Genomic DNA, 22,399 nt, shown 5'->3' on the forward strand with positions numbered 1-22,399 from the left:
TTGCAATATCAGTATAATAAAGACCACTTATGTGTTTTAGGCCATAAAGTAAAGTCATATGGTTTTTACTTCACCATGTATCATATTCATCTTACCAGCACTGAGAGGAACACCAGTATTTACAGTATTATTAACCTCATTCATATTATCCTGTATCAATTTTACATCCTCCCAATTGGAGGTTATATAAATATTGTGAATGCTTGTTACATTCAGTTGCCCGCAGAGCCTTCAATTTCACAGACAGAAATAGATGTGTAATAGAATGCAGTTTCCTCAGATTATGCAGTGAAAGCCTGGAAATCTGATGAGTTCAAGCAGTAGCTGTGGTGTCCTTGAATACTGCACTTCTTCTTGAATCTGCACTTAAATGAATGCTATTTAGCTGGAAGCTACTGTATATATATATATATAACAATACAAGCCGATTTAAAGTAGAAATCGGGTGTGAAATGGATTTGGGGTGTAATGAATCATCATAATGAGTAAGAACTTTAGTCAAAGGGCCCACCGCATTCTGAAATACAGCAAATAGATAGGACAGGGGAACCGATTACAAAATTAATTCAGCAGAAATGCATGAATTCCAGCTGTTGCTAAAAAATATCTTTACAGAAATATGTATTAATTTCTGTAGAATTAATTTTGCTGTTGCTGGATCCTACATAATCGTTCTGTCTAATCAGCTGACTTATCATGACTTAAAGGAAAACTCCGGTGTGAAATTGACTTTGGGTGTAGTAAAACATGATAAAGAGTAGTAACCTTTGTTGAATAGCCTATTTCTGTTCTCCCACAGCTTTCCAAGTTCCAGAAATTTTATGTAGTTTGTCCAAACAGGCTAGAATGGGTTTTAACGGGGCATATTTGTGCTTGTCACTTTACTTTAAGACGGCAGCGCCCGGAGATGTAGGTGTTTTTTAATAAACCTCTTATACACTTTTAAAGTTCTTAATGCCTTGTTTTAAATGTCAGGGCTCTCCGGATTCTACCAATAAGGTGTGGAACTACTTTGAACCTGGATAATAGTGTAAGAAGTGATTTATCTGCAGGGGCAAAATATGCCAAGTTAAAACCCTTTCTAACCTGTTTGGCCAAACTGCACAAAATTGCTGGATCTCAGAAAGCTGCAGGAGAGCGGAGGTGGGCTATTCAACCAAGGTAAGTACTCTTTATGATGTTTTATTAGATCCAAAGTTAATTTCACACCGGAGTTCTCCTTTAATTTCAAGATGACGGCGTCTGGAGAACTACCTCAAGGTACTGTGTTTATAAACAGTGAAAATGTGCAAACAGTTGATCAAAAAACAAAGTTCTCTTGCCTTATTTTAAATGTCAGATCCCTCAGAATTCTTTCAATTAAGTTTAACACTACAAATAGTGTAAAATAGTGATTTCTTTGCATGGGAAATGCTATAACCAGCTGGTGATTGGTTGAGGTAAAGGTGATATAGTGTTAGGAAGCTTTCACACCTACCTTTTTTGGTCCTGGCTTTTGGGGTTTGTTCCGACCAAAAGAGATGGTCTCGGCCCAGATCTATCTGTAGTTTGAAACACTTTTCTATATGGTACAGACCTTTAAACCAATTACAAGATGTAAGGGCTGGTGGCCAACCGAGGCATCCTCCAGGGCATCGGAGGGCGCGCCAGACCAGCGCCGAGGGTTAATTAGGCTAATTACCAACACCTGCTATCAACACCTTAAAAGCAACGCCAACCAGCCACTCGGCGCTGGATCTTTGATGCTATCAGAGCGAATCTATGCCGGTTTCTCGAGTGAGCCCCGGCTCTTTCTTTTCCTCCCTGCTCTATCTACGGCAACAGCCGGTTTCCTGCCTTTCCCTTTGGAGAGAGCATTGTTCAGCATCGCTGGCGTGCCTCTCCCGCCAAAGTATTTTCTTCTGTCCCTTTTTCTTTCGAGTTTGGTGTGGCTGTGTAGAGCAGTGAGCTCCACCGTTCTCCTCTCGAGTCTCTGTGTGTGTGTCGCAGCGGCAGCGCGCTGACGTGGCCGCCCTCTTTGTTTGGCTCCTCATGGTTCCCCCTTCCTCCCCCCCGGTGGAACCGCAGTTCCCCCACAAGCACCAATTGTCCTACCTTTGTTTTAGTTGGGAAGTTGTTCCTTTTATCTCCCCGAAAATAAGGGGCAGCCTCGCTTCCCAGGCGATCCTCGGTTCTCCCTCACTCGTGCTCGGTGCCATTTTGTGTTTGTCCGCCCGTTCTCGGGTTTGTTTTGTTTTACGCCCGTTTCCGGGTTTTGTTTTACGCTCGTTTTTATTCTCCGCCCGTTTTTGTTGCTCCGCCCTTTTCAGCGGCTGTTCTAAAGGGTGATTAAAGCAGCCGCGTCCCAATCCGCTCGCTGGTGCAGCGGTTAGAGCATTGGGCCATGACCGCGACAGCCTGGGTTCGATTCCCACGTAGGGTGGGGTTGAATTATAAAAATTATACATATATATATATATATATATATATATATATATATATATATATATAGATAGATAAATAGATATAGATATATATACATATAGATATATATATATATATATAGTATTATTATATATCCTGTTAATATATATATATATATATATATATATATAATAAATATAAATATATATATATTTATATATACTACTGATTATTTATTATTACAATGTAGCAAACATATGAACTTTAGTGGGAACTCTTTTAGAACCTTTGCTACAGTTTCTTTTCTCCTTCATGTTACTTACACCTCTAACAGTAGTATGTTTTTGTAAGGGGACGGTACATGAATACACACTGTCAGAAATGTATTAAACAAATGTAAAAAAAAAAAAAAAAAAAAATAATAATAATAATAATAATAATAAAAATAATAATAATTAACTTAGGCAAGATTATGTGGATTATAGATTATATGTTCTGGACAATGTTTTTTGATTCATTTTTGATTAAGTCTCCAGGTCTAGACTTGGTCTTGTGTTGTATTTCCACTACTTACTTAAACCTACTATTACAAAATACTCAATCTTTTGCAAAAGCAGCAACAAGTGCTGCTAATTTCATAAAACTGTAGAACTCATGACTAGTAGGTGGTCCACAGAAATCACATCACAAGTCTGAGGATCTAACAAAAACTGGTTCACAACAGGACACCACTTTCAGAGAATTACACATGCAGCAGGGTTTTCAGACCACTTGCAGTTTGCTAATCAGCACCCTCAACAGCTGAGTGTGGTGGGCTCTAAGGGCTCAATAAAAAGCGACAGGAAAAACGTGCCTGCTTTTCTCAGTACCTTCTCATTACAGCCTGTGATTAATGGACATTTTAGAAGGCCCAGTGCTATGGGGCAGTGATATATTACAGTAGCTCAGCAGTATTTCTGCGTTATTTAGCTGTCATGTGTTACTGGTAGGCCTACAGTTTCTCTAAAACACAGCTGCGTGTAGAGATGGGGTAGAGATGCTGTGGAATACAGCTTAGAAAACCATAGGTTGTAGATGCATATTCTGGGGTTAGGGCTGTGTGATAAGGACAAAAACACTATGATTATATTCTGCACATGATATTCAATGCATTATCAAGTCTCTAGCTGGCAGTTGGGCCTTCGATGAATCTCTGTGAGTCAGCAGTGTCACATAGTGAACGACCTACTTTATGTTAACCAAAATGATTTACTTCAGCAGGATTACATGAATATTACAATAATTAAATTACTGGTCAGGGAAGGCCAATACATATTTAGTACTGTTTTGTAGTCATGGTTGTCCTGAATGATGGAAATTATTATTATTTTTGGGTTTGTTGCTAGGCAAGCATGAGTTCTATCCTCACTTCTGTCACAGCAATGAATATTCTTAAATCTCCTTGTTTAAATGGGTGGGATGGCCCTCCTTTTCCCCTATCCTTCTGCTCAGGGCTACACTCTTAATGAAACAGGCTTATTTAGTAAAGGCAGTACATTAAGTAATGGCAATTCATTTGAATTTTAAATGTACACATTGCTTTGCCTTGTTAAATAATTCTTTATAGAAAACCTATGATGTTCTTTTCCATGTTTAGCACCACATTGTTAAGAATAGGCCAAAATGCTGTTAAGAATCAAAAGTTTAGGAAGAGCAGAAACTGGGGACCTCAGACCCCCATGTCTATAATTGGTCCTTAAATAAGTTGATATGGCTGGGCATTATTGTGAAAAAAAGTTGATATTCTTCAATAAATAAGCGATTCTTGGTTATGATTTCAGTATTTTTAGTTCTTCCATAAATTACATATATCTTTTTTTAGTTTTTAGATGTATACAAATAGCTATCAAATATGAAAACTATTGTTTATTATATATTTATTTTATTTTTTGCAAGCAAACTAAAACTTGTATAAAACCAATATTAAAACGTAAGTTTAATATACATAATGTTTTTTTTCCCCTCTATGATTCTGAGGTAAACTAATTCTGAAGTCATCCAGACTATGAAGGAACGCATAAGGATTCATGTAGTTTTTTCTGGTGAATTTATCCTGTGCAACAGAGGTATCTCTTGGTCATCTTTTCCTGGGGATGTCCTGATGAGAGCCAGTTTCATCATAATATTTTTGATGGTCTTTGTGACTTCACTTGAGGATGCTTTCAGAGTTCTTAAAATGTAAATCTTCTATGTGTATTTTGCTTACTACTATACGAAATGACTGTTGACATGTCACTATCCCTGCTAGTGTAAACACAGGGTTGTAGCGCTCTGTAAAAAATTAAGAGACCACTTCAGTTTCTGAATCAGTTTCTCTGATTTTGCTATTTATAGGTATATGTTTGAGTAAAATGAAGATTGTTGTTTTATTTTATAAACTACAGACAACATTTATCTCAAATTCCACATAAAAATATTGTCTTTTAGAGCACTTATTTGCAGAAAATGAGGAATGGCTGAAATAGCAAAAAATAGCAGGACTTTTAGACCTCAAATAATGCAAAGAAAACAAGTTCATATTCAAGAAGTTTTAAGAGTTCAGAAATCAAGATTTGGAGGAACATCCCTGGTTTTTAATCACAGTTTTCATGCATCTTGGCATGTTCTCCTCCATCAGTCTTACACACTGCTTTTGGATAACTTTATGCCTGCACTCCTGGTGAAACAATTCAAGCGGTTTGAGGGCTTGTGATCATCCATCTTCCTCTTGATTATATTCCAGAGGTTTTCAATTTGGTAAAATCAAAGAAACTCATAATTTTTAAGTGGTCTCTTATTTTTTTTTTTAAACTATCAATAAAGTATAAACAGTGAAATATGCAGATTTTAAGCTAAACAAGAATAAATGGCAGCAGATCAGTATCATATTGACTGACTGAAGAGTAGGATCAGTGCCTTGCTACTGGTTGAGGAATGGTGTTATAAGCCTGTACAGTGTGTGATACAGTACTCAACCCTTCCTAAGTCCCCTGTGGAATTCTCTAGCTGGGGAAAGCAGCTGTTTACATGCATTCGCACCCGCTGGAGCCCAGCGTCATGCCAACTGGATAAGTATATCTGGTCAACAATCAGGAAATCCCCAACGCCCCAGTATGTTATATGCCTCAGTTCCTTTGTTCCGTGCTGTCGGAAACTTGCCGGTACCCTGTGGACGTGAATCGGAGCGTAAGCATCTCCTCAGACACCACAGCCACGGGGTGCAATAAAGCCTTCCATTAATCTTTTAAGTGCTCCCTTATCATAGAAGTTTCACAACGTTAAAAAGCTAACTGCTTATACAAGCACAGCATTTGCACAAACACTGTTTGTTCATTTGGCCTAAGTAATATCCTGCTGCTGTGTCCTGGAGCTTATGTTTATACTGTGAATGGAGCGGAACATGCTTCACTGTGAGTTTTGTAATTATGGAATGTCTTCCCCCTGAGTCTAGGCATTGATTTTGCTCTAGACAGCTCAGTGGTGTGTGATAAAGACTGACGACATGCTGTTTGGGCCAGATGCCAGTGGGTTTCCCCCCTCTGAACTCAAACTTACACTGCTGTTAATGACTGAACATTACCTGCAGCTTTAAAAATCACATGACACCACTTTGTATTCTTTAGTGTAGATACTAAAACTTTATCATCATTTACTGATACTGGTAATGGATGTGCAATACAGTGCCAGTCAAAGTTCAGATATACCATAAATGTATAATGTAATGTATCAAACCAAGCTGAAATGCTTGAATGTTTGTAAAAGAAGTGGCAAAACGTTATTCAAAAGCAATGTGTAAGACTGGTGGAGGAGAACATGCCAAGATGCATGAAAACTGTGATTAAAAACCAGGGTTATTCCACCAAATATTAATTTATGAACTTTAAAACTTTATGAATATGAAATTGTTTTCTTTGCATTATTTGAGGTCTAAAAGATCGGCATCTTTTTTTGTTATTTCAGCCATTTCTCATTTTCTGCAAATTAATGCTCTAAATGACAATATTTTTTATATTGGAAATCGAAAACATTTTAATTTCCAGTACCTCTTGATATAAGTAAGATCATTGTCCACCAATGATAAAATTCATTAATGCAAATAAAAGAAGTGTAAGTAGTGTAGTCTGATGATATGGATATTTTTATTAAATGTTTAATTAGCAGATCATGAGGCCACAGTAAACATCTTCTTCAGGAAATGATTTGTGGGTCAATTACAGTTGTGAATGATTTGAATCCCTATATTGTGTAGTAGATTACAGCTCAAATTAAGCTGTAATGCAGATGCTGGCAATTAAATGTAGTGTAACCTTAAATGTAGTGGAGTTTTTTTCATTATTTTACAATGTTCTGCATTGTAGAATAAACATAGATGAATAAAGTCACACAAATTATTAAGAAAAATATTTTTATTGTGTTAAACAATCCTCGCACATCTTGTCTGGATTTTCTCAGTCATCTTTATGAGGGAGAGTCACCTGAAATGGCTTTCAGTTAACAGCTGTGCTGAACTTGTACTTGAATGTTTTGTCCTCTTAATGTGTTTAAGAAAAGTAGAGTTTTTATACAGTGAATAGCCTTATTTGATTAATGTTCTAATCCATATTATTGCAAGAACTGATCAGTCAATCCAAAAAATGTTAAGAACTTCGAAAGTATCCTCAAGTACAGTTGCAAAAACCATAAAAAGCATTATGATGGAACTGGCTCTCATCAGGGCTACCCCAGAAAAATAAAAAGGAAGACCTAGAGTTACCTCTGTTGCACAGGAAAAAACGCAAGTTACCAGCACCCTGGATATAAGAGCACCTAAATGCTTCACCTAAATGAGTTTTTTGGTTTGTTTAACACGTTTAAATTTACTACATGATTCTTTATGTGTTCCTTCATAGTTTAGATGACTTTAATATTAATTTACAATGTAGAAAAAAATGAATGAGAAGGTGTGTCCAAACTTTTGACTGAATCTGCTTTGATCTAAATCTGCTCAATATTATTTATATCACATTATGCGTCTCCAATTTTAGTGTAATATTGCATCAGGTTCTTTCTTGTTTTCTGATCAGGGATTTTAAGGGGTAATAGAGCTTGTGTGAGGCACTCTTCACTCAGTGAGGTTTTTATGCTTTTAAAGTGGTGAAGGTGGATGATACATTGTTATTACAACACATTACATCACAATAAATGTCTCTGAGATCATTTCAAGTCTCATCAGTGTTTCCAGAACACTAACCTCTGCTTCATGCTTCAGTTAAAAGACATTGCAAGTTGGCTCCCAAGTGACACAGCTGTCAACGGGTTTGCCTCACCGTCAAGAGGTTGTGAATTTGAGTGTATTCGAAGTATGTAAGTATGTAATTAGCCCTGCCTAACTAGATTTGTGTCACATTAAATGAAAAAAACACAAAAAATAAAAACTCTATATGTTTTTAAATATGATTACATTGAATTTTGTCCCTCGAAACTCATCATTCCTAATAAACAACCAAAAAAAACTGTTGTTTAGTAATGAACTGTAAGTCAACTCCTTTCTGTATCTCTTTCTGTACTGGTTGATGCTGCACAATTGTGCTGAATGACTGATATGTAGCTTCCTCCAAGTACTTATACTTGAGCCCAATTCAGGAAGTGGACGTTTTTAAACTTGGCTATTCAGTCTTCAGACTTGCAGACAGCATGCATTTTACTAAAGCTAAAGAGGAGACTGAAGGGAGTAACCCCTAAAACAAACACCAACTAAAAAAAGGCTGCAGTGAAAGCTTAGAAAAGAAAGGTACTACTTTAAAATAAAACTACCCTTATAAAGGGTTGATAAATGTTTACAATTAGTTTATTAATGGTTACTAATTAGGTTGTAAATGCCTTATTTGTAAATGCGTTATTACACATACGTAGAAAGGACAACAATGACCTGTTGTTTGCCAAATAGTGAACCCGCAGCCGTCTATATTGTTGCCCTTTCTACGTATGTGTTATAACTGATTATTAATGATTTTTAAGGCATTTACATCCTAATTAGTAACCATTAATAAACTAATTGTAAACCATTTATAATCCCTTTATAAGGGTAGTCTTATTTTAAAGTGGTACCGAAAAAAATGTTGCATCACAAAACAAGATTGCAACAGTTTAGTGATGTCAGTGGGTCACAGGATTGCAGCTATCGCAAGTATAATTTTTATTTTTTATTTTTTACTTATTTAGCAAGGCCAATTGTCCCACCCATTTAGCTGTATTTCCCCCCATCAAAGGTGATGTTAAAACACAAGTGGGGTAAAGACTAGCACATGCCTCCTCCAATACATGTGAAGTCAGCCACCGCCTCTTTTCAAACTGCTGCTGATGCTAATTGCCGAGTAGCATCACAGTGTGCTCGGAGGAAAGCACCACGACAAGGTTTTGATACATCAGCTCACGGTTGTGCTCTCTCGGGGCTCCAGCAGCCAATGGCAAGCTACATGACCGGGATTCGAACCAGCAATCTCCTGATCATAGTGAGTAAATATCAAATAAATAGTAGATAAAAAGGTGAGGAAAATATTGCACGTTAAAAATATTGCACAAATGGTGATAAGGAGATCACAGTACATGTAGTGAGATGGATATGGCACATAAGCATTACAGCTACACTGAGTAGTATGTAAGTTTCCAACTTTTGTTTGAATCTGTTAAAATCTGTTATTTATATTGGTAATATGTATATAGGTTATTTAATATATATAATAAGTATATACGTTTCAGTTCTGTGACAGATTTTGTGGAACTACTTTTTGGCGGAAGGCACAGTCCACATTAAAGCATATTCAAACTGAATTTTTTTAAGTTCTTTGATTTATTTTCTTTATTCTTTTTGGAAAAAAAAAACTGTTGTACCAAAATGCGCACCCTCTCCGCTTTTAGACTCTTTGGCCCGTTTTTCTGCGCTAGAAATGCGCACCCTCTCCGCTTTTAGACTCTTTGGCCCGTTTTTCTGCACTAGAAATGCGCACCCTCTCCACTTTTAGACTCTTTGGCCCGATTTTCTGCGCTAGAAATGCATACCCTCGCCGCTTTTAGACTCTTTGGCCTGTTTTTCTGTGCTAGAAATGCGCACTCTCTCTGCTTTTAGACTCTTTTGCCTCGTTTTTCTGCGCTAGAAATGCGCACCCTCTCTGCTTTTAGACTCTTTGCCCCGTTTTTCTGCGCTAGAAATGCGCACCCTCTACACTTTTAGACTCTTTGCCCCGTTTTTCTGCACTAGAAATGAGCACCCTCTCCGCTTTTAGACTCTTTGCCCCGTTTTTCTGCGCTAGAAATGCGGACTCTCTCCACTTTTATACTCTTTGGCCCGTTTTTCTGCGTTAGAAATGCGCACCCCTTCTGCTTTTAGACTCTTTGGTCCGTTTTTCTGCGCTAGAAATGCGCACTCTCTCCGCTTTTAGACTCTTTGGCCTGTTTTTCTGCGCTAGAAATGCGCACCCTCTCCACTTTTAGACTCTTTGGCCCGTTTTTCTGCGCTAGAAATGCGCACTCTCTCCGCTTTTAGACTCTTTGGCCCGTTTTTCTGCGCTAGAAATGCGCACTCTCTCCGCTTTTAGACTCTTTGGCCCGTTTTTCTGTGCTAGAAATGCGCACCCTCTCCGCTTTTAGACTCTTTGCCCCGTTTCTGACACCTAGCGTTCAAACTTAGAATCTCACATTACAAAAAACCTAGTTAACAGCGGGCAAACTTTCATTCTGATATATATATATATAATGAAAGCTGATATATATATAATGAACGCTGGTAGACCGTCCCCGGCTCGGGGAAAGCAGCTCGCGGGCCGGAGCTTTTTTGCCACCTTCGCCCCCTGACACTTTAAAGCCAGTCCGAGGCCGGTCGCGCTGCACCTCCGTGGAAAGAATGAGCCGCGCTGCCTGCCGGTGGTCGGCCTCCCCTGCGCGAGGAGCTGCGGACGGCTGAACCACAACGCCACCTTCAGTCTCTCAGGCTGACTGTGCGGACCACCCATTTACCTCTTAAAGGGTCTTAACAGCTTTCATTATATATATCAGCTTTTATTATATATATATCAGCTTTCATTATATATATATATATATATATATATATATATATATATATATATATATATATATATATATATATATATCAGAGTTCATTATATATATATATATATATATCATATGGCAAGCCAAACAGGAAATATATAATAAAAGCCGATATATATATAATGAAAGCGATATATATATAATGAAAGCCGATATATATATAATGAAAGCGATATATATATAATGAAAGCCGATATATATATAATGAAAGCGATATATATATAATGAAAGCCGATATATATATAATGAAAGCCGATATATATATAATGAAAGCGATATATATATAATGAAAGCCGATATATATATATAATGAAAGCCGATATATATATAATGAAAGCGATATATATATAATGAAAGCCGATATATATATAATGAAAGCCGATATATATATAATGAAAGCCGATATATATATAATGAAAGCCGATATATATATAATGAAAGCGATATATATATAATGAAAGCCGATATATATAATGAAAGCCGATATATATATAATGAAAGCGATATATATATAATGAAAGCTGATATATATATATAATGAAAGGTGATATATATATAATGAAAGCTGATATATATATATATATATATATATATATATATATATATATATATATATATAACGAAAGCTGTTAAGACCCTTTAAGAGGTAAACGGGTGGTCCGCACAGTCAGCCTGAGAGACTGAAGGTGGCGTTGTGGTTCAGCCGGCCGCAGCTCCTCGCGCAGGGGAGGCCGACCACCGGCAGGCAGCGCGGCTCATTCTCTCCACGGAGGTGCAGCGCGACCGGCCTCGGACTGGCTTTAAAGTGTCAGGGGGCGAAGGTGGCAAAAAAGCACCGGCCCGCGAGCTGCTTTCCCCGAGCCGGGGACGGTCTACCAGCGTTCATTATATATATATATATCAGCTTTCATTATATATATCAGCTTTCATTATATATATATCAGCTTTCATTATATATATATCAGCTTTCATTATATATATATCGCTTTTATTATATATATATCAGCTTTCATTATATATATATCAGCTTTCATTATATATATATCAGCTTTCATTATATATATATCGGCTTTCATTATATATATATCGCTTTCATTATATATATATCGGCTTTCATTATATATATATCGGCTTTCATTATATATATATCGCTTTCATTATATATATATCGGCTTTCATTATATATATATATATCGGCTTTCATTATATATATATCGGCTTTCATTATATATATATCGGCTTTCATTATATATATATCGCTTTCATTATATATATATCGGCTTTCATTATATATATATCGGCTTTCATTATATATATATCGCTTTCATTATATATATATCGGCTTTCATTATATATATATCGGCTTTCATTATATATATATCGGCTTTCATTATATATATATCGCTTTCATTATATATATATCGGCTTTCATTATATATATATCGGCTTTCATTATATATATATCGGCTTTCATTATATATATATCAGCTTCATGGTTACTTCCTTTTTCTGATGATTTAATTTCCTGTTTCTGTCCCCCCCCCCCCCCCCCCCAAACGAGCTGTTGTTAAAACGAGACATATGTTTCTCTTTCAGTATGGAAGCTGGTGATATTCAGCAGTATTTTGCAGAATTACACACCTTTCTTATTAGAGCTGAACAACAGTCTATGGATCTGAATATTTTAGAACAAAGATCAAGATATTTTGAAGATCATCTCATGATGGTCATGGCGTTCTTAACAGCCATGAACCAATTTGCTCCAGTAAATTCAAGATCTGTTACTGTGATGTATCTCTTGAACAATATATATGTAGTTCTTAAAGACATGCTAAATAATGTCACCAATCTAATTGAATTTGTTGCAAGGAACAGCCATCTGCAACAACACAATCTGGTAGTTGGTGTGCAACGATCAATTTACCCTGGAAGACCAAGGTAGGCATCTTTCTAACATATAAATGCCTAAATTTAAAAGGAACAGTATGACAGTTGTTAATTTTTTCCTGTTTGACCAAAGAGTTTAAATTAGCTATCAGTGCATTGTGTTCACTGTATTTCAAACTAATTTTGTCCAAAATATATTAGATTTTGGCCTCTTGTTAACTGAAAATTTAGCTTTTTAAAAATGTGTTTAAGGTGAAAACATTTAAAAATTAAATAAAGTTATTAACTGTTTTGTGGACAGGGAAAGTGGAGACTTATGAAAATGCTGAAGTGACAAATTATGCATAATTATAACACTTTATGCACATAAATTGTTCTTCATGCAATTTTAGATTTCCACATAATGAATAAATTAAAACTCTTTGTAGATATACAGTTAGTAATGCCATTCACAAATGAGATTAAATATGTATAATGCAATATATCTTCTAATATAAAATTAAATTTATAATATAAAAAGACCATTTACTTATCTAGACATTTGTTGCCCCATTCCCAAACGTAAAATGTCTCACTCTATGTTCTACTTAATGAAATATGGGTCCATGTTATTTGCAAATTATTTGCAACTTATTGGAGTTGCAATTGATACATTCTTAACAATGATGCAATGAATGCTAATATACAGTATTTACAGTATATATGTATTAGACTGCTGTTTATTATTATTATTTATTTATTTTATTTTATTTTTTTTAGATTTCACATACCAGGTTACCAACTTGTAAATCTGCGGGACTTAGGATTCAGCTGGATAGCTATATCACGGATGCTTTCTGTGAGTGTCCGCACTTTGTTTAATCACAGAAGACAGCTGGGTCTACTAGACTATGGCAGTCACAGCTCTCTGTCAAATCCTGATCTGGACACGCTAATTTCCCAAGTACTTGCAATGACGCCAAATGCTGGAGAAACTTATATCACAGGGAGTTTAAGAGGAAGAGGTATGAGAGTGCAAAGATGGAGAATTCGCGAACGCTTGCAGATTTTAGATCCTGTGGGAAGAGCAATAAGAAGAAGACGGGCAATCAGGAGGAGGGTCTACAACGTTCAGCAACCAAACCAACTATGGTAAGTAAAATTAACTGTATTATGAACTATAAATAGTGTATATGAATTCAGGTGCACTATATGTACAATTGTTTGTGAAAATCCCTCCTAATAAAGGCATTCAGCACAATTAACCCTATGATGCGCAGCATATGCACACCCCCTCTAAGGGGTTGGTGCTTAAAGTTGGACCTGGGTGCTGGTAGAATATTTCAGTGAGAACGGGGAGGTGTGCTGGTACAATATTTGTGGTAGAATAATTCAGTGAGAACGGGGGTGGGGGGGGATGCTGGTAGAATATTTCAGTACTTTGGGGGCAGTAAGACTCAAACTGGCAGGTGTTCAAGAACGTGCCTTACAACTGACTTACAACAATTAATACTTAATCAGTACTAACAGGTTGTCAGGGTTGTGAAGCGGGTAGATGAAGACACCATGGAAAGAGTTTATATAAAGCTTCTTTAATATAATGTTACAAGTAATTATGATTATTAGCTAGTTGTTGATATTAGTTAGTTAGTAAATCTACTGTAATTAGCTAAATATAACTAAAAATTAACTTTTATTTATAACTACTTATATAACACTGGTATTTATTAAGGGGAGTAGCTAGCTATTAAAATATTTTTTTAACCATTTTAATTTGTATTTGTTTTGCTATTTTCTGTAAAGCTTTATTATTATTATTATTATTATTATCATCATTTACACAATCTGTGTATAAAAGTCAGAATTTTGTTATTTACAAAATCTACAAATGTTTAAAAAATTTTTGGTTTATACGTAATGTTTGAAACTGTTATAATATATAAACTTTACTATTTATTTTGTTCAATGAGTTTATTCTTTAAATTAATAAAATATCAGTTATTGTCACCAAGAATATCATTATCACAAAAATACCCTGTAGCTAAATGGCCTACCAATGTACCTATCTAAGCTAAAACATTAGTTAACTAACTACAGTAGATTTAGATTAACTAAAATAGAATGTCAATAGCTAATAATAATTATTTGTAACTTCCTGACAGGTAATGTACTCACTCTCAAGGTAACCTAAACCTAATCAAATATTATGTACAGTTATATTTCACTACTAGCATCAAATATTTACTGAGCTAATGTTACTGTAAAACAGTACTGTGTTGTGAGATGGTAAATGTGGGTCATGTCTGACCTGTGTGTGTAAACCTGATGCAGAAATACAAAATCTTATTCATAAAGTAAGAAACAAAATAAACATCACAATTTGTGCTACAGAAACATTCAGACATATATGAAGGTATATAGAAAATAGAAAAAAAAAGGAAAAAGTACAACATAAGCAGACATCGAAATAAAGATTAAATCATCTTATTCAGTGTGACTCCAAATATGTAGAAAAAAAGTACAAGGTGTGTGTCTTATATTGGCTAATGAGATAAAGGCAAGTACTTAAGCGTTTATCTATTGTTATACCTTTAACTTTATTCATCATTGCAGTAGTCTGTTGTAGAGAAACTATGTCATAAAGGAATAACAGCCATTGTTTTGAGAGTCTTGTTTTGGGATTAAACCAATTAAATATTATAGTATTTTAGCTGCTGTTAAGCCAGAAAAGATTAGTCTCTTTTGAGCATAATGAATGTGAAAGAATGCTCAATTAATAAACATAGATATGGATTTTTGTCGGTTATACTTGGAGATTATCCTAATGACATCTTATTTCTTTCCAGGCATGTGGACACCAACCACAAATTAAATGCATGGGGCTTCGTGCTTCATGGCTGTGTAGACGGCTTTAGCAGGTGTATCACTTACCTAAAATGCTGCACCAACAACAGAGCATCTACAGCCCTTGAACTTTTTAGGGATGCTATAGTACAGTTTGGACTTCCCAGTCGAGTCAGAGGAGATGCTGGAAGTGAAAACATGGAAATTGCACACTTTATGATTGTAAACCGAGGGCTGAACAGAGGAAGCTTCATGGTTGGCCCCAGCGTTCACAACCAACGTATTGAAAGACTCTGGGGAGAAGTAAACAGGGTGGTCTCATTTTATTTCAAAGACATTTTTCTGTTTATGGAGAGCATCGGAATTTTAGATGAAAATAACCACATCCATATTAGAGCCTTACAATATATCTTTCTGCCAAGGATTAACAGGGCACTTGACGAATTTGCTCTACAGTGGAACAATCATAGCCTGCGAACAGCTGTAGGACTGTCACCACTACAGCTATGGGCCACAGGAATGGGGCAGATTCCAAGGCCTTCACCTCACCAACTTGCACTGCCAAACATAATTCCACACATCAATCCCTTGACAGATGACGGAAATCATGGCATTGAGTATTTTCTGGCTTCATGTAACTTTTGGGGAAGTTAGATCTTCTTCCTTATCAAGGATGCACTGTGTTGATAGCCTTCCAAAAATATTTTTAAGACAGGAATACTGTGCACAGGGTAACCCACACAGTCACACAGAGGAAGCAAAATTAAACAGGAGTACCCAATTAAAACCTAAATGGACATGCCGAGATTGCATTAAACTCCTCACTGGAATGGAACCCACATCCGCCGCCTTTATTTTTGTACAGTACAATTTGTAATTTGAACAGTAAGTATACATTGGCCAATCACTTGAGATCAATTGTTTTACTTGATGCAATTGTGTTCTCCAATTGTTAGCTTTGACAACAATTTGTGTTTGATTAAACTGGCTAATGCAAATAAAATAATACAAAAGGCTGTACATGAAACGCATACATCAACAGTGGTGAGAAAACTTTATTTGATGTCAAATTGTTATTTCTAAAGACCATGGATTTTTCACCATGCAAACATGAACACCAATAGTATATAAAAGAAATGAGGCAAATCTTTGTTTATTAATGTTTATTAATGTTTAATGTTTTTAAAAAAAAAAAAAAAAAGCAAAATGTGTCACGTATGAACTTTGAATTCACTGAATTTTAACATCAGTAAGACATTCAACAGTATTTTTAGCCATGGGATAAAATTAGAAGTAGTATTTCCCTGCGTATGATTTTATATAAAACTAACAATTTGAAAATCTTTATATATATATAAAACTTTATGCTGCCAAGTTATTAAGTGTTTTTTTTGTTAGGAAACAAAAATACACAATTAAAATCAAATACACTGAAAATATGCACATATTGTGCATTGTATTGGAGGTCAAAGATCTTACTTATTTTTCCTGAATCCCTGCTGCATTAACAATGCTGAAAAACATGGCTATTTTAAATATTTGTATAGAATTTGAGTTTATACCTCAAAAAATTATGATTTGTACCAGTGCACTTCTCCAAAACTGTTTAAAAGCATGCATCACAAAAACAAACCAAACACGTTGCAACATAGTAGATATCTCAAAAACTCTGGGATCAGATATGAGGCAAAAAGATCTTGCAGAACATAGTAGATAATTATCGAGTAACAGAACAAAATAACTGTTAAAACAGCATTAAAACAATCTAACAATTCCCAATAACTAAAAACACAACATAAACCCTACTTACAATATCTAAATTGAAATGTTTTAAGGCCTAAATAATAGGCTACTGCACTTCATGTGCACATTTTGGTAAATTATTTGTACTTTTATTTTACTTTGCACTGATATACAAATATATTGTAATTTTCTGAAGTGCATTTTGTCTGCTTCTGATTTTAAATATAAACTAAATACCAGACCTAATTTGACAATTTTTCTCTACATAAAACCTTTTACTGTTTCTTTAGTGACTTTTTTTTTTAAACAATAATAAACAATTTAGTAAAACAAACTGAAAATTTGCACCAATTGTTTTGTAGGTCACAAATTGTATTTATGCTTTCCCAAACCCTGCTGCATTTTGAATGCCGAAATCCATGGCTAACTTAAAATCATTGTATGTGCTTTTAATTGGTACCCTGAGGATGTTGTCACAAGTATTGGCTGTTGGATATGCAGAGACTTCATCAAACTCCAGTGAGGGCAGAGGGGAAAAGCCCAGGGGAGGAATGGAGTCACAGCCAGTAGTGAAGACAAGGATTTCTTCCAAGGTGACAGCCTCTAGGTCAACTAAAATATACACCAAATAAATAAATAAACCCAAATTAAAAACACAAGCCCAAAAAACGGTATAATTTAGGACCACAATGTCAATATTTAGAGAAGCTCTTACCCTCTGCATCTTGGAGATAATCCCGCCAATACCCAAGAGTGTGACACTGTCTCTCAAACCTGTTGCTACCTCTCTCAGCCATCCTGCACTGGAAGAGGTTCTCAACAGCTGCAGCTGTCAGTGGAGTGGCTGTTTTCATGAACACCTCTCGAAACCTTTCTGGGTATTTCCGAATTGCATCCAAGACACCCAAGCACTGAAGACCATCACGGAACCTAAATTTAATGGCAAAAGATCATTCATACTACAACAAACATTGCTTTTTTTAAACCATCATCATCATGTCTATGAAAGCTGCATGTAAGTAATGTTATCCATACCTTTCATACTGTGCCCTAGTCCTCTGAAGCATATACCATTCTGCTAGTTCTGTGCACACCTCTTCTTTGTTTGTGAACGTTATCTTGCGGCTGCACCCTGCAAGACTTATCAGACATGATGCTTCAGAAACAGCTTCCTGCAACTCCTCGTCACTCCTTGCGTCTTTGATCTAAAACCCCAATAACATTAAAATTGAAGTTACCAAAGGCCCATCCAGTATCATGCCATGGGGGGGTGGGGGGTGGTAAACTAACCTTTACAACCTCACACCTCTTTCATATTCTTATAAATTAGATAATGGAGATATTTGTGAGAAAACGTGTATGAAATACTTGTATTCTATAAGGAAGGAAAAATTAAGTGAGTTTCCAAAACGTGAATTCAAAAATGCTGTCAAAGCCCAAAAAACTATACATCAGAGGGTTTTTTTTTTCTTTTTTGAGAAGCCTAAACTTAAGAAATTTGGAAGTAAAAGGTATGCCAATCAATGAAAGACACTTCATCTCTACTAATAACAGACAAACATGGTGGCCAATCAGTGCACAACAACATACCATTTGCAACTTCTCTCTTGTTTCCACATCTGGCACATCTGAGATGGAAACTTTGACCTCATCTGGACCTCTGAGTAGTGAATTAAAAAGTGCAGGAGAAAGGAAGGCAGGGCTTTGACCACCATGTACAACTGACATGGCCATTACCTGGCCTGCCATGAAGTACCAATTAGATCTTGTAGCTGTAAAAAAATAAATAAATAAATAAAAAATAAATAAATAAAAATATTTATTTTATATATACATATATACAAACAATTTTGAACCTTAATATTGTTTACCTTTGGAATTGCATGCCAGTGTTTTCATGTTTGGCGGCCCGATAAACATTCCAGAATTATCTTTTATTTCTTGAAGACATAATCTGAAAAATTCTCTAGTGGGTCCACCATTGTCTACAGCTCCCTCAGACACACCGTGGTCATCTGTGAACTTGACGTCAACAGTCTTTTCAGGGGAAAAGTTAGGTCTCGTCATTGCTCTTGTGGCCCCATCCCATACATTCCTTCTGATTATATTAAAACGGATCATTTCATTAGGGTTGAGTTGTTGGTGAAGGCCTCTGATAATGTCTTCAACTGGTGGACAATCATTGCTACAAAAAGAAACAACAAATATAACAGATATATGAACTTTTAGTCATTTAGCTTTTTCAGTGAACAACTTCAATAAATATGATTTTTAAATATGTTACATTAATTTTGCAATAGTTCCCCTGTCTTCTATTCATATGAGTAAGCACTAGTAAGTATTTTTATATCTGAGGGCCCTCTATTATACAGATCCTCTGACTATAAGGGACTTTGAACCCAGGGCCTTTTTGGGCCCTAGCCATGCTTTTGGGGCCCCTTATGAAAATGGATGAGTGGGTGTGGCTATTAGGGGTCCTAGGAAAGAGGGGGGCATACCATTAGAGGGCCCTTGATCAGGAGGGCCCCTGCTATGGGTCCCTTGCCTTCCATAGAAGTCGTTTATCATGGCTCCTTGACTTTTTAGGGACCTACAAATTGCAGACTTTTTGTTGCAAATATGCGACTCAGGCCCTTACTTAAAGTTTCTGAATTGGTATTGTTTCAAAATTATTTTGTTCAGTATCTCTTAAAATCTGAGACACAAATTAATTTTGCAATTATTTCAATTTAAGACAAGCAATGTGGTGAATGCTATCTTTGACACCGATTAAATTAAGTGAATTTGGCCAAGGGTGTGATTTCACTTATGTGAAAACAACAAGCCATTTGACCAGTTTCATGTTTCCCCTTTAATAAACAACAGTAAAGAGACCAGTGGTCACTCTAGCTCTGAAGTAACGCATGAAAGGAAAAGTGCGTTTTCAACAGAACTGCAAGCTAATTTTATTGAGTAGCACTATTTGATTTGGTGACAGATGATGAAACAGCGAGTGTTTTTGTTGTAGTAGCTGTGGCTGCGTATGCATGTAACCCTGATATTTAGTTTGAGGATTATTTATTGGAAAACATTTTTTTCAGCTTGTTATTCAATGACCATTTAATGACAGTTTGACATGACTTGACATGTTTTATGGCAAAGTGAAGGAGTCTCAATAATAATTAAACTTAATTTAATATCATTAACACAACATTTGTAATATACTTAAAACCTTCCCCCTGTCTCCCTCTCCATGCCCCCCTCTCTCACTGTCTCTCACTGTCTCTCTCACACACACCCCCACACACACACACCCCCCCACACACACACACACCCCCACACACACACTTTTTACCTTGCTATTACCAGATCAGCAACCAACAGCCTTTTTAAAAACTGATTGCCCTGTATAGATTATATTATTTTATAATATATATAAATATTTTAACATTATATTATACTATATTGCATATATTCTGTTACACTTGCTTTCACAAGCCTTTTCAGACACAAGTCTTTCAAAGGCTTATATATTATATTAGATTATATTATATTATATTACATGATATAATATTATATTACTATATATAATATATTAAACTTTGAAATATTTACAGCCTTTTTCAAGGCTAGTGTAACACTGCTAACTAGCAACTGAGTTTTTTAATAGCTTATTGTTATTTGCATATTACATTACTGATAATAGTATAAGTGTAAGCTTTATAATATTAGAACATACATGCAATTTTTTGCCCAGGGGCCCAGACTATTGTTAATCCGTCCTTGGTAATCACTCGTTATTATGTTACACTACACCCAAAGTCCATTTTACACCAGAGTTCTCCTTTATCCACCGAAAAAAAATTAGTTACTTCTGTAGGGTTAGGAAGTTTACAGTGCCTATGTTTTATTTTATTTTTATTTTATGTATTATATTATGTATTATACTATTTGCATATTATATTAATTAGGTATCGCAAACAAAAAGGACAGGATATATTGCAATATCAATATTTGGCCCCACACAAACATGAATTCCTTCAAGTAGAAATTGATTCGGGCAAAAAAACATTCAGGTGTCTTCTGCAAACCTGAAGAGGTATTTCAACATACAAGACAATATTACTTATTAAAGATCCTAATCAATAATGGCTTCACAAAAACATTTTGTAATAAACCAGTCAGAGACAAAACTGGATTTCAGCAGAAAAGAGAGATAATCACAATGTATGTACAGATTCATGGACAGTATTAGTTTAAAAATGGGCACACTTTACAAGTTATGGTACACTTTTCTTCTTTTTACCTCAGTGCTTGAGGTAACACCTCTTTTATTTATTTATTTTTTACTAAAAAAAAAAAGATTCTAAAAATGTTTACAGGTCTGTGTGGACTCTTTCTTGTTAATTATAACAATATCATCAGACTTACTTCAAAGTCCTGAAATTGGTCTCGGACAGGGAGCTTTCAATTGCTTCCTGAAGGCCTGCATCTTCTGGTTCGTAATCCTCTATCTCCAGCAAATTCACGTATTCACTAAAATGTAGATTAAATCATATTTGTAAAGAGTTCTGAAACAAGTCCTAGAATATATGTATAAACCTCAAGTATAAAAAGAATGGTACAGTACAAGAAGGTGTTTCTTATTTTTACTTTTATTTGACTTCAGACAGTGTGAACCCAAGATATTTATTCTTGCAACATGATTAAGTAAATAAGTAAACATAAGCATAAAGATTTATCATACCTGGCACATCAAACTTATGCACGCTGGCAGTGCTCCATGTCGTGTAGAAGGTGCCTTTACATTTTTCTGCACCTGCACTATTTGTGGATTTGTGAATACTGATTTGCTCAAAATCATTATAACAATCACTGGTTGACATTAGGAGTGTGCTATATTGTATCATACGTGATAATATCGCCAACATTTTTGAATATTGTGAACAATATTATACCCTGAAATATGGTGCCATATCACCCACCCCTAATTATCACATCAGGGTACTACTTTTTTTTCTTGTTTTTAGCAAAAGAAAAATTTACAATGTTCTCATTTCCCATTAAATATCTACTAGAGACAGATTATATCTGTCCAGTATCATTTATTTTACTTTATTCCTGAATATATGGAGATATATGGAGTCCATTTTTATTAGTATCATTCTGGATCATTAACTTCAGTTACAAATTGGATAAAACTTTAAGGGTGTGATATATCATATTGTATACAATAACATAACAATAACATTTAATTTTCATTTTGTTGCAGTAGTGTATTCTTGAAACATTTTTTTAACGAAATGTTTTGTCATATCGCCAAAAGTATCGTTTTCGCCAAAATACCATGAAATATCATGAAATTATTTTAGGGCCCACTACTAGCTGAAAACATTTTTAAAATCACATCATTTTGTTTTTTATTGTACATGAACTGCCCACCTTTTTTGGAATGTTGCAT

The 22,399-nt window shown here is 35.4% G+C and overlaps 2 protein-coding genes across 2 annotated transcripts in view; one reads left to right on the plus strand and one right to left on the minus strand.

Annotated features, from left to right (window-relative positions):
- pde4ba (phosphodiesterase 4B, cAMP-specific a) overlaps nt 1–22,399 on the plus strand; it is a 343,053-nt gene that overhangs the window by 40,380 nt on the left and 280,274 nt on the right. The gene's annotated exons all lie outside the window — the stretch shown is intronic.
- The window catches only part of LOC111195860 (G2/M phase-specific E3 ubiquitin-protein ligase-like), a 675,934-nt gene continuing 669,943 nt past the window's right edge, over nt 16,409–22,399 (minus strand). Inside the window, exons 6-11 of the mRNA XM_049479230.1 lie at nt 21,370–21,474; nt 18,831–19,144; nt 18,550–18,731; nt 17,995–18,164; nt 17,675–17,889; nt 16,409–17,571 (exon numbers count right to left, since the gene is read on the minus strand). Of these exons, the coding sequence (XP_049335187.1) occupies nt 17,336–17,571; nt 17,675–17,889; nt 17,995–18,164; nt 18,550–18,731; nt 18,831–19,144; nt 21,370–21,474 (1,222 nt within the window). The 3' untranslated portion in view covers nt 16,409–17,335. The remainder of the gene's footprint in view (nt 17,572–17,674; nt 17,890–17,994; nt 18,165–18,549; nt 18,732–18,830; nt 19,145–21,369; nt 21,475–22,399) is intronic.

Source organism: Astyanax mexicanus, chromosome 5 (assembly GCF_023375975.1).
Source record: "Astyanax mexicanus isolate ESR-SI-001 chromosome 5, AstMex3_surface, whole genome shotgun sequence".
Classification (NCBI taxonomy): domain Eukaryota; kingdom Metazoa; phylum Chordata; class Actinopteri; order Characiformes; family Acestrorhamphidae; genus Astyanax; species Astyanax mexicanus.